This window comes from Coregonus lavaretus (genome assembly GCF_964263955.1).
Source record: "Coregonus lavaretus genome assembly, chromosome: 19".
Classification (NCBI taxonomy): Eukaryota; Metazoa; Chordata; class Actinopteri; order Salmoniformes; family Salmonidae; genus Coregonus; species Coregonus lavaretus.
This window is the reverse complement of record NC_140006.1, coordinates 48,488,499-48,501,275: the sequence shown is the minus strand read 5'-3', so window position 1 is coordinate 48,501,275 and position 12,777 is coordinate 48,488,499. Positions and strand designations below refer to the sequence as shown.

Genomic DNA, 12,777 nt, shown 5'->3' with positions numbered 1-12,777 from the left:
TGTCTCCAGCCCTACCCCAGTGTCTCCAGCCCTACCCCAGTGTCTCCAGCCCTACCCCAGTGTCTCCAGCCCTACCCCAGTGTCTCCAGCCCTACCCCCAGTGTCTCCAGCCCTACCCCCAGTGTGTCTCCAGCCCTACCCCAGTGTAACCCTAACCCTACCCCCCCCCAGTGTGTCTCCTACCTGGTTTTTGGTCTGCTGCGCTGCCTTGTCTCTGCTGCTGGACTGTAGGAGGGTCTCACTGGGGACTGGACCAATGGGAGTGGGCTGAGGACAGAGGTTAAAGGTCATCATTAACTAAACAGCCAATAGGAGTGGGCTGAGGACAGAGGTTAAAGATCATCATTAACTAAACAGCCAATAGGAGTGGGCTGAGGAGAGAGGTTAAATATCATCATTAACTAAACAGCCAATAGGAGTGGGCTGAGGAGAGAGGTTAAAGATCATCATTAACTAAACAGCCAATAGGAGTGGGCTGAGGAGAGAGGTTAAAGATCATCATTAACTAAACAGCCAATAGGAGTGGGCTGAGGAGAGAGGTTAAAGATCATCATTAACTAAACAGCCAATAGGAGTGGGCTGAGGAGAGAGGTTAAAGGGTAATGTAACTGTTGTTACCTTCCTGAGAAACTCATCCATCTATCTAAGGTTGTGTGTACAAGCTCTAACTTCAGCCAAGCTACATAGGGTGTATCCACAATATAGCACGCACCCCCACTGTATATCAACGATATGCATGTTGATAAATGTCTAGCAGAGACACAGAGCATTAACACTAGGGATATGGACTGACCAGTGGCTTGCCGACCCAGTCGTACTCATAGTCAAAGATGTAGCCGTTCCTGTCGAAGAGGTCGGTGAAGAGTTTCCGTAAGTAGTCGTAGTCCGGCTTCTCAAAGAAGTCCAGCCGCCGCACATAACGCAGGTAGGTGGCCATCTCTTCTACAGGGAGACACATTAAATACAGGGAGACACACATTAAATACAGGAAAGAACACACACACATTAAATACAGGAAAGAACACACACACATTAAATACAGGGAGACACACATTAAATACAGGGAGACACACATTAAATACAGGGAGACACACATTAAATACAGGGAGACACACATTAAATACAGGGAGACACACATTAAATACAGGGAGACACACATTAAATACAGGGAGACACACATTAAATACAGGATGGAACACACATACATTAAATACAGGATGGAACACACACACATTAAATACAGGGAGACACACATTAAATACAGGAAGGAACACACATACATTAAATACAGGATGGAACACACACACATTAAATACAGGAAAGAACACACATACATTAAATACAGGGAGACACACATTAAATACAGGAAAGAACACACATACATTAAATACAGGATGGAACACACACACATTAAATACAGGAAAGAACACACACACATTAAATACAGGAAAGAACACACATACATTAAATACAGGATGGAACACACACACATTAAATACAGGAAAGAACACACACACATTAAATACAGGAAAGAACACACACACATTAAATACAGGAAGGAACACACACACATTAAATACAGGAAGGAATACACACACATTAAATACAGGAAAGAACACACATACATTAAATACAGGATGGAACACACACACATTAAATACAGGAAAGAACACACACACATTAAATACAGGAAAGAACACACACACATTAAATACAGGAAGGAACACACACACATTAAATACAGGAAGGAACACACACACATTAAATACAGGAAGGAACACACACACATTAAATACAGGAAGGAACACACACACATTAAATACAGGAAGGAACACACACACACATTAAATACAGGAAGGAACACACACACATTAAATACAGGAAGGAATACACACACATTAAATACAGGAAAGAACACACACACATTAAATACAGGAAAGAACACACACACATTAAATACAGGAAGGAACAGACACACATTAATTACAGGAAGGAACACACACACATTAAATACAGGAAGGAACACACACATTAAATACAGGAAAGAACACACACACACACACATTAAATACAGGAAAGAACACACACGCATTAAATACAGGAAGGAACACACACACATTAAATACAGGAAAGAACACACATTAAATACAGGAAGGAACACACACATTAAATACAGGAAAGAACACACACACACACACACACACATTAAATACAGGAAAGAACACACACGCATTAAATACAGGAAGGAACACACACACATTAAATACAGGAAAGAACACACACACATTAAATACAGGAAAGAACACACATTAAATACAGGAAGGAACACACACATTAAATACAGGAAAGAACACACACACACATTAAATACAGGAAAGAACACACACATTAAATACAGGAAAGAACACACACACACATTAAATACAGGAAAGAACACACACACACATTAAATACAGGATGGAACACACACACATTAAATACAGGAAAGAACACACACACATTAAATACAGGAAAGAACACACACACATTAAATACAGGAAAGAACACACACACATTAAATACAGGAAGGAACACACACACATTAAATACAGGAAGGAACACACACACATTAAATACAGGAAGGAACACACACACATTAAATACAGGAAGGAACACACACACATTAAATACAGGAAGGAACACACACACATTAAATACAGGAAAGAACACACACATTAAATACAGGAAAGAACACACACACATTAAATACAGGATGGAACACACACACATTAAATACAGGAAAGAACACATACATTAAATACAGGAAAGAACACACACACATTAAATACAGGAAGGAACACACACACATTAAATACAGGAAGGAATACACACACATTAAATACAGGAAAGAACACACACACATTAAATACAGGAAAGAACACACACACATTAAATACAGGAAGGAACAGACACACATTAATTACAGGAAGGAACACACACACATTAAATACAGGAAGGAACACACACACATTAAATACAGGAAAGAACACACACACATTAAATACAGGAAGGAACACACACACATTAAATACAGGATGGAACACACACACATTAAATACAGGAAAGAACACACACACATTAAATACAGGAAGGAACACACACATTAAATACAGGAAAGAACACACACACACACACACACACATTAAATACAGGAAAGAACACACACGCATTAAATACAGGAAGGAACACACACACATTAAATACAGGAAAGAACACACATTAAATACAGGAAGGAACACACACATTAAATACAGGAAAGAACACACACACACACACACACACATTAAATACAGGAAAGAACACACACGCATTAAATACAGGAAGGAACACACACACATTAAATACAGGAAAGAACACACACACATTAAATACAGGAAAGAACACACATTAAATACAGGAAGGAACACACACATTAAATACAGGAAAGAACACACACACACATTAAATACAGGAAAGAACACACATTAAATACAGGAAAGAACACACACATTAAATACAGGAAAGAACACACACATTAAATACAGGAAAGAACACACACATTAAATACAGGAAAGAACACACACACACACATTAAATACAGGAAAGAACACACACACACACACACATTAAATACAGGAAAGAACACACACACACACATTAAATACAGGAAGGAACACACACACACATTAAATACAGGAAAGAACACACACACATTAAATACAGGAAAGAACACACACACACACACATTAAATACAGGAAAGAACACACACACACACATTAAATACAGGAAAGAACACACACACACATTAAATACAGGAAAGAACACACACACACATTAAATACAGGAAAGAACACACACACACATTAAATACAGGAAAGAACACACACACACACACACACACATTAAATACAGGAAAGAACACACACACACACATTAAATACAGGAAAGAACACACACACACACACATTAAATACAGGAAAGAACACACACACACATTAAATACAGGAAAGAACACACACATTAAATACAGGAAAGAACACACACACACACACACATTAAATACAGGAAAGAACACACACATTAAATACAGGAAAGAACACACACATTAAATACAGGAAAGAACACACACACACATTAAATACAGGAAAGAACACACACATTAAATACAGGAAAGAACACACACACACACACATTAAATACAGGAAAGAACACACACACACATTAAATACAGGAAAGAACACACACACACATTAAATACAGGAAAGAACACACACACACATTAAATACAGGAAAGAACACACACACATTAAATACAGGAAAGAACACACACACATTAAATACAGGAAAGAACACGCACACATTAAATACAGGAAGGAACACGCACACATTAAATACAGGAAGGAACACACACACACATTAAATACAGGAAAGAACACACACATTAAATACAGGAAAGAACACACACATTAAATACAGGAAAGAACACACACATTAAATACAGGAAGGAACACACACACATTAAATACAGGAAGGAACACACACATTAAATACAGGAAAGAACACACACACATTAAATACAGGAAAGAACACACACAAGGAACTAGTAAAACTCCTAACAAACACAACCGACAGGCTAGAAGCACCAAGAGAAGAGACCCAGACCTGGGAAGCTCTCACACAGCACCTCGATGGGCGTGCCTCTCTTGGTGTCCCCTATCTTCTGATAGCGCTCCTTCAGAGTGTCTGCCTGGAGAGGAGGGAGGGAGGGAGGAAGGGAGGGAGGGAGGGAGGGAGGAAGGGAGGGAGGGAGAGAGGAAGGGAGGGAGGGAGGGAGGGAGGAAGGAAGGGAGAGAGGGAGGGAGGGAGGGAGGAAGGGAGGGAGGGAGGGAGGGAGAGAGGGAGGGAGGGAGGGAGGGAGGGAGGGAGGGAGGGAGGGAGGGAGGGAGGGAGGGAGGGAGGGAGGGAGGGAGGGAGAGAGGGAGGGAGGGAGAGAGGAAGAGCGGGAGGGAGAGAGAGGAAGAGAGAGAGGAAGAGAGAGAGGAAGGGAGGGAGGGAGGGAGGGAGGGAGGGAGGGAGGGAGGGAGGGAGGGAGGGAGGGAGGGAGGGAGGGAGGGAGGGAGGGAGAGAGAGAGGGAGAGAGAGAGAGGAAGAGCGGGAGGAGAAAAGGGTGGAATAAGAGATAATGAAGGTATGTTCATTTGGATGATTAACAGAGTAAGTACTTAGTCATGAGAAAGGTTCTGCTGTACTGGCTAACTGAACGACGCACTGGCTAACTGAACGACGCACTGGCTAACTGAACAATGTAACGTGCAGCAGGCAGTAGAGTTCAGTAAGTGATGTGGTGAGATGGAACATGGAGATATGTGCCTGAAGGCTGTGTGTCTGTCTAGACTGATAAAGGAGTGAGGACGTGGACTAGCCAACAGACAACACAGCTACTGGCTGGTTAACATGATACTAACTGGTCCATGGAGCAACATACACTAGATGACCAACAGTATGTGGACACCTGCTCGTCCAACATCTCATTCCAAAATCATGGACATTAATATGGAGTTGGTCCCCCCTTTGCTTCTATAACAGCCTCCACTCTTCTGGGAAGGCTTTCCACTAGATGTTGGAACATTGCTGCGGGGACTTGCTTCCATTCAGACACAAGAGCATTAGTGAGGTCGGGCACTGATGTTGGGCGATTAGGCCTGGCTCGCAGTCGGCGTTCCAATTCATCCCAAAGGTGTTCGATGGGGTTGAGGTCAGGGCTCTGTGCAGGCCAGTCAAGTTCTTCCACACCAATCTCGACAAACCATTTCTGTATGGACCTCGCTTTGTGCACAGGGACATTGTCATGCTGAAACAGGAAATGGCCTTCCCCAAACTGTTGCCACAAAGTTGGAAGCACAGAATCGTATAGAATGTCATTGTATGCTGTAGCGTTAAGATTTCCCTTCACTGGAACTAAGGGGCCTAGCCCGAACCATGAAAAACAGCCCCAGACCATTATTCCTCCTCCACAAAACTTCACAGTTGGTACTATGCATTTGGGCAGGTAGCGTTCTGCTGGCATCCGCCAAACCCAGATTTGTCCGTCGGACTGCCAGACGGCAAAGCGTGATTCATCACTCCAGAAAACGCATTTCCACTGCTCCAGTGTCCAATGGCGGCGAGCTTTACAACACTCCAGCCAACACTTGGCATTGCGCATGGTGATCTTAGGCTTGTGTGTGGCTGCTTGGCCATGGAAACCCATTTCATGAAGCTCCCGACTCCAAGCGGGCTGTCATGTGCCTTTTACTGAGGAGTGGCTTCCGTCTGGCCACTCTACCATAAAGGCCAGATTGGCGGAGTGCTGCAGAGATGGGGGAACCTTCCAGAAGGACAACCATCTCCACAGAGGAACTCTGGAGCTCTGTCAGAGTGACCATCGGGTTCTTGGTCACCTCCCTGACCAAGGCCCTTCTCCCCCGATTGCTCAGTTTGGCCGGGCGGTCAGCTCTAGGAAAAGTCTTGGCGGTTCCAAACTTCTTCCATTTAAGAATGAGGGAGGCCACTGTGTTCTTGGGGACCTTCAATGCTGCAGACATTTTTTGGTACCCTTCCCCAGATCTGTGCCTCGACACAATCCTGTCTGGGATTTCTACGGACAATTCCTTTGACCTCATGGCTTGGTTTTTGCTCTGACATGCACTGTCAACTGTGGGACCTTATGTAGACAGGTGTGTGCCTTTCCAAATCATGTCCAATCAATTGAATTTACCACAGGTGGACTCCAATCAATTTCTAGAAACATCTCAAGTATGATCAATGGAAACAGGATGCACCTGAGCTCAATTTCGAGTCTAATAGCAAAGAGTCTGAATACTTATGTAATTAAGGTATCTGTTCTTTTATTTGTAATAAATTTGCAAACATTTCTAAAAACCTGTTTCCGCTTTGTCATTATGGGCTAGTGTGTAGATTGATGAGGGAAAAAAATAATTTAATCAATTTTAGAATAAGGCTGCAACGTAACAAAATGTGGAAAAAGTCAAGGGTCTGAATACTTTACATATGCACTGTGTATATATATATATAAGCTGTGATATGATATATATATATATATATATATATATAGTGTATAGAAATAGGGGACTGTTTCTAGTGTGGGTGCTTGCTGGCGAGGGTGTGGGGTCTTGTTCTGCTGTCCTTGTGGGGACCTGAAATCCCCAAAATGACAGGAAAACATGGAAAATCCTCCCTTGTGGGGACATACCACGTCCCCATGAGGACATACCACGTCCCCATGAGGACAAAGGCCATGTTAAGCTTAGGGGTTTGGTTTAGGGTTACAATTAGGGTTAGGGTCAGGTGTCAGGGGTAGGGGGTCAGGTGTTAGGGGTAGGGGGTCAGGTGTTAGGGGTAGGGGGTCAGGTGTTAGGGGTCAGGTGTTAGGGGTAGGGGGTCAGGTGTTAGGGGTAGGGGGTCAGGTGTTAGGGGTAGGGGGTCAGGTGTTAGGGGTAGGGGGTCAGGTGTTAGGGGTCAGGTGTTAGGGGTAGGGGGTCAGGTGTTAGGGGTAGGGGGTCAGGTGTTAGGGGTAGGGGGTCAGGTGTGTAAAACAAGTGTGTGTGTTCCTACCTTCAGGCCTTGCCAGGGCAGACTGCCTCGGAGGAAGTACATGAACATGTGACCCAGAGCTTCCAGGTCGTCTCTCCTGCTTTGTTCTACAGAGAGAGGAAACAAAACACAAACTCAACCAGGAAGTACCCGTGCTAAGGACTATTCAACGCTGGTCTGACCAATCGGAATCCACGCTTCAAGATTGTTTTGATCACGCGGACTGGGATATGTTTCCGGGTAGCTTCCGAAAATAATTTAGACGTATACACTGAAACGGTGACTGAGTTTATCAGGAAGTGTATAGGTGATGTTGTGCCCACTGTGACTATTAAAACCTACCCTAACCAGAAACCGTGGATAGACGGCAGCATTCGCGCAAATCTGAAAGCGCGAACCACCGCATTCAACCATGGCAAGGTGACTGGGAATATGGCAGAATACAAACAGTGTAGCTACTCACTCCGCAAGGCAATTAAACTGGCAAAACATCAGCATAGAGACAAAGTGGAGTCGCAATTCAACGGCTCAGACACGAGACGTATGTGGCAGGGTCTACAGACAATCACGGACTACAAAAGGAAAACCAGCCACGTCACGCTTCCAGACAAGCTAAACACCTTCTGTTGATCGTGGACTTCAGGAAACAGCAGAGGGTGCACCCCCCTATCCACATCGACGGAACCGCAGTGGAGAAGGTGGAAAGCTTCAAGTTCCTTGGCATACACATCACAGACAAACTGAAATTGTCCACCCACGCAGACAGTGTGGTGAATAAGGCGTAACAGAGCCTCTTCAACCTCAGGAGGCTGAAGAAATTTGGCCTGTCACCTAAAACCCTCACAAACATTTACAGATTCACAATTGAGAGCATCCTGTTGGGCTGTATCACCGCCTGGTACGGCAACTGCACCGCCCGCAACCGCAGGGCTCTCCAGAGGGTGGTGCGGTCTGCACAATGCATTACCGGGGGCAAACTACCCGCCCTCCAAGACACATACAGCACCCGATGTCACAGGAAGGCCAAAAAGATCATCAAGGACATCAAACACCCGTGCCACTGCCTGTTCACCCCGCTATCATCCAGAAGGCGAGGTCAGTACAGGTGCATCAAAGCTGGGACCGAGAGAATGAAAAACAGCTTCTATCTCAAGGCCATCAGACTGTTAAATAGCCATCACTAGCACATTAGAGGCTGCTGCTGCCTATTGAAATCACTGGCCACTATAAGAAATGGAACACTAGTCACTTCAATAATGTTTACATATCTTGCACTACTCATCTCATATGTATATACTGCATTCTATTCTATAATATTCTACTGTATCTTAGTCCATGCCGCTCTGTCATTGCTTGTCCATATACAGTGGGGAGAACAAGTATTTGATACACTGCCGATTTTGCAGGTTTTCCTACTTACAAAGCATGCAGAGGTCTGTAATTTTTATCATAGGTACACTTCAACTGTGGAAAAATCCAGAAAATCACATTGTATGATTTTTAAGTAATTAATTTGCATTTTATTGCATGACATAAGTATTTGATACATCAGAAAAGCAGAACTTAATATTTGGTACAGAAACCTTTGTTTGCAATTACAGAGATCATACGTTTCCTGTAGGTCTTGACCAGGTTTGCACACACTGCAGAAGGGATTTTGGCCCACTCCTCCATACAGACCTTCTCCAGATCCTTCAGGTTTTGGGGCTGTCGCTGGGCAATACGGACTTTCAGCTCCCTCCAAAGATGTTCTATTGGGTTCAGGTCTGGAGACTGGCTAGGCCACTCCAGGACCTTGAGATGCTTCTTACGGAGCCACTCCTTAGTTGCCCTGGCTGTGTGTTTCGGGTCGTTGTCATGCTGGAAGACCCAGCCACGACCCATCTTCAATGCTCTTACTGAGGGAAGGAGGTTGTTGGCCAAGATCTCGCGATACATGGCCCCATCCACCCTCCCCTCAATACGGTGCAGTCGTCCTGTCCCCTTTGCAGAAAAGCATCCTCAAAGAATGATGTTTCCACCTCCATGCTTCACGGTTGGGATGGTGTTCTTGGGGTTGTACTCATCCTTCATCTTCCTCCAAACACAGCGAGTGGAGTTTAGACCAAAAAGCTCTATTTTTGTCTCATCAGACCACATGACCTTCTCCCATTCCTCCTCTGGATCATCCAGATGGTCATTGGCAAACTTCAGACGAGCCTGGACATGCGCTGGCTTGAGCAGGGGGACCTTGCATGCGCTGCAGGATTTTAATCCATGACGGCGTAGTGTGTTACTAATGGTTTTCTTTGAGACTGTGGTCCCAGCTCTCTTCAGGTCATTGACCAGGTCCTGCCGTGTAGTTCTGAGCTGATCCCTAACCTTCCTCATGATCATCGATGCCCCACGAGGTGAGATCTTGCATGGAGCCCCAGACCGAGGGTGATTGACCATCATCTTGAACTTCTTCCATTTTCTAATAATTGCGCCAACAGTTGTTGCCTTCTCACCAAGCTGCTTGCCTATTGTCCTGTAGCCCATCCCAGCCTTGTGCAGGTCTACAATTTTATCCCTGATGTCCTTACACAGCTCTCTGGTCTTGGCCATTGTGGAGAGGTTGGAGTCTGTTTGAGTGTGTGGACAGGTGTCTTTTATACAGGTAACGAGTTCAAACAGGTGCAGTTAATACAGGTAATGAGTGGAGAACAGGAGGTCTTCTTAAAGAAAAACTAACAGGTCTGTGAGAGCCGGAATTTTTACTGGTTGGTAGGTGATCAAATACTTATGTCATGCAATAAAATGCAAATTAATTACTTAATCATACAATGTGATTTTCTGGATTTTTGTTTTAGATTCCGTCTCTCACAGTTGAAGTGTACCTATGATAAAAATGACAGACCTCTACATGCTTTGTAAGTAGGAAAACCTGCAAAATCGGCAGTGTATCAGATACTTGTTCTCCCCACTGTATGTATGTATGTATGTATGTATGTATGTATGTATGTATGTATGTATGTATGTATGTATGTATATAAAAGCTACTTTAGAAGTGTTTACCTTGCAGGCTGACTAGCATCTATTGAGTTGCAATATCCCATACATTGGATGCCCAAATCAACTGGAAGCATCTATAAAACAAGTTTTGAAGCCACATAATCCAAAAGGCTACATTTCATATATCTTGATGAAAAATCTGTCGATGTGCCCTTGAGCAAGGCACTTAACCCTAATTGCTCCTGTAAGTCGCTCTGGATAAGAGCGTCTGCTAAATGACTAAAAAGAAAAAAAGAAAAATAACATATTTTATAGGCTATACACGAAAACATGAATACATGCTAACAATAGCTTACATTGGAGTCATTTAGCAGACGCTCTTATGCAGAGCAATGTCCGACTGCCTCTCCTTGAGCAACGTCCCACTCATCCTCACATACATGCAGATGATGTGAGCAAACACAGGCGTGTTTCTGATCCTGGCTGAAGTGTCATTCTGATCCTGGCTGATACAGGCGTGCTAAAGTGTCATTCTGATCCTGGCTGATACGTAGATTTTTATTTGGATTGACAAAATACTTAAAAACTAATTATAAATAAATGTCATGACTTTCCCAAAATTGTCAGATTTGATTAATTTCCTAAACATTTTCAGGCCTGGAAAACACCACTTTTAAATTTAAGGATTTTCATGACCGTAAGAAACCTGCTGGTCTTTGTGATTGAATCTATGTTTGAAATGCACTGACGGACCTTACAGATGTGTAGAGTACAGAGATGAGGTAGTCATTCAAAAATCCTGTTAAACACTATAATTGTACACAGAGTGAGTCCATGCAACTTATCAGACTTGTTACGTACATTTTGCCTCCTGAACTTATTTAGGCGTGCCATAACAAAGGGGGTGAATACTTATGGACTCAAGAAATGTCAGAAATGTCAGCTTTATTAATTGGTAACATCTTCTAAAAAACATAATTCCACTTTGACATCATCTAGTATTGTGTGCAGGCCAATAACCAAAACATCTCTATTTAATCCATTTTAAATTCAGGCTGTAACAACTAAATGTGGGGGGGATATTTTTTTTTTTTTTTTTTTTTTAAATCAGGTGGTGTAAATACTTTGAGGGCACTGTACTGTACGCTCATGTAGTGCCCATCAGGCTCCTTACCTTTGCCCAGGTGAGTATTGATGCTCATGTAGTGCCCATCAGGCTCCTTACCTTTGCCCAGGTGAGTATTGATGCTCATGTAGTGCCCATCAGGCTCCTTACCTTTGCCCAGGTGAGTATTGATGCTCATGTAGTGCCCATCAGGCTCCTTACCTTTGCCCAGGTGAGTATTGATGCTCATGTAGTGCCCATCAGGCTCCTTACCTTTGCCCAGGTGAGTATTGATGCTCATGTAGTGCCCATCAGGCTCCTTACCTTTGCCCAGGTGAGTATTGATGCTCATGTAGTGCCCATCAGGCTCCTTACCTTTGCCCAGGTGAGTATTGATGCTCATGTAGTGCCCATCAGGCTCCTTACCTTTGCCCAGGTGAGTATTGATGCTCATGTAGCGTGCGGTGCCAGTCAGGCTCTTGTGCTCCCTGTAGGGGATGTGTTTCTTGGTCTCTGGGTCGATGTACTCTTTGGCCAGGCCGAAGTCGATGATGTGGATGGTGTGCTGGCGCTTGCTGCCGGGCCGGCCAACCAGGAAGTTCTCTGGCTTCACGTCCCGGTAGATCAGACTCCTGGTTTGGACAAACTCCATCCGCGTGATCTGGGGGTGAGGGAGGAGAGGAGGAGGTGAGAGAGAGAGACGAAGTGAGGGAGGAGAGAAAGGAGGAAGACAAGAGACAGACAGCGTGATGGAGATTAAGACAGAGGGAAAGAAAAACAGACAGCGAGAGAGAGACGAAGCGAGAGAGAGAAAGCGAGAGAGAGACAAAGCGAGAGAGAGACAGCGAGAGAGAGACAAAGCGAGAGAGAGACAAAGCGAGAAAGAGACAGCGAGAGAGAGACAAAGCGAGAGAGAGACAAAGCGAGAAAGAGACAGCGAGAGAGAGACAAAGCGAGAGAGAGACAAAGCGAGAGAGAGACAAAGCGAGAGAGAGACAAAGCGAGAGAGAGACAAAGCGAGAGAGAGACAAAGCGAGAGAGAGACAAAGCGAGAGAGAGACAAAGCGAGAGAGAGACAAAGCGAGAG

The 12,777-nt window shown here is 44.1% G+C and overlaps 1 protein-coding gene across 1 annotated transcript in view; it reads right to left on the bottom strand.

Moving 5' to 3' along the window:
* The window catches only part of LOC311146194 (E3 ubiquitin-protein ligase RING2-like), a 135,283-nt gene that overhangs the window by 87,028 nt on the left and 35,478 nt on the right, over window positions 1–12,777 (bottom strand). The window contains exons 5-9 of the mRNA XM_084182695.1: window positions 11,760–12,351; window positions 7,634–7,719; window positions 4,682–4,766; window positions 794–942; window positions 184–267 (exon numbers count right to left, since the gene is read on the bottom strand). Coding sequence (XP_084038821.1) covers window positions 184–267; window positions 794–942; window positions 4,682–4,766; window positions 7,634–7,719; window positions 11,760–12,351 — 996 coding nt within the window. The remainder of the gene's footprint in view (window positions 1–183; window positions 268–793; window positions 943–4,681; window positions 4,767–7,633; window positions 7,720–11,759; window positions 12,352–12,777) is intronic.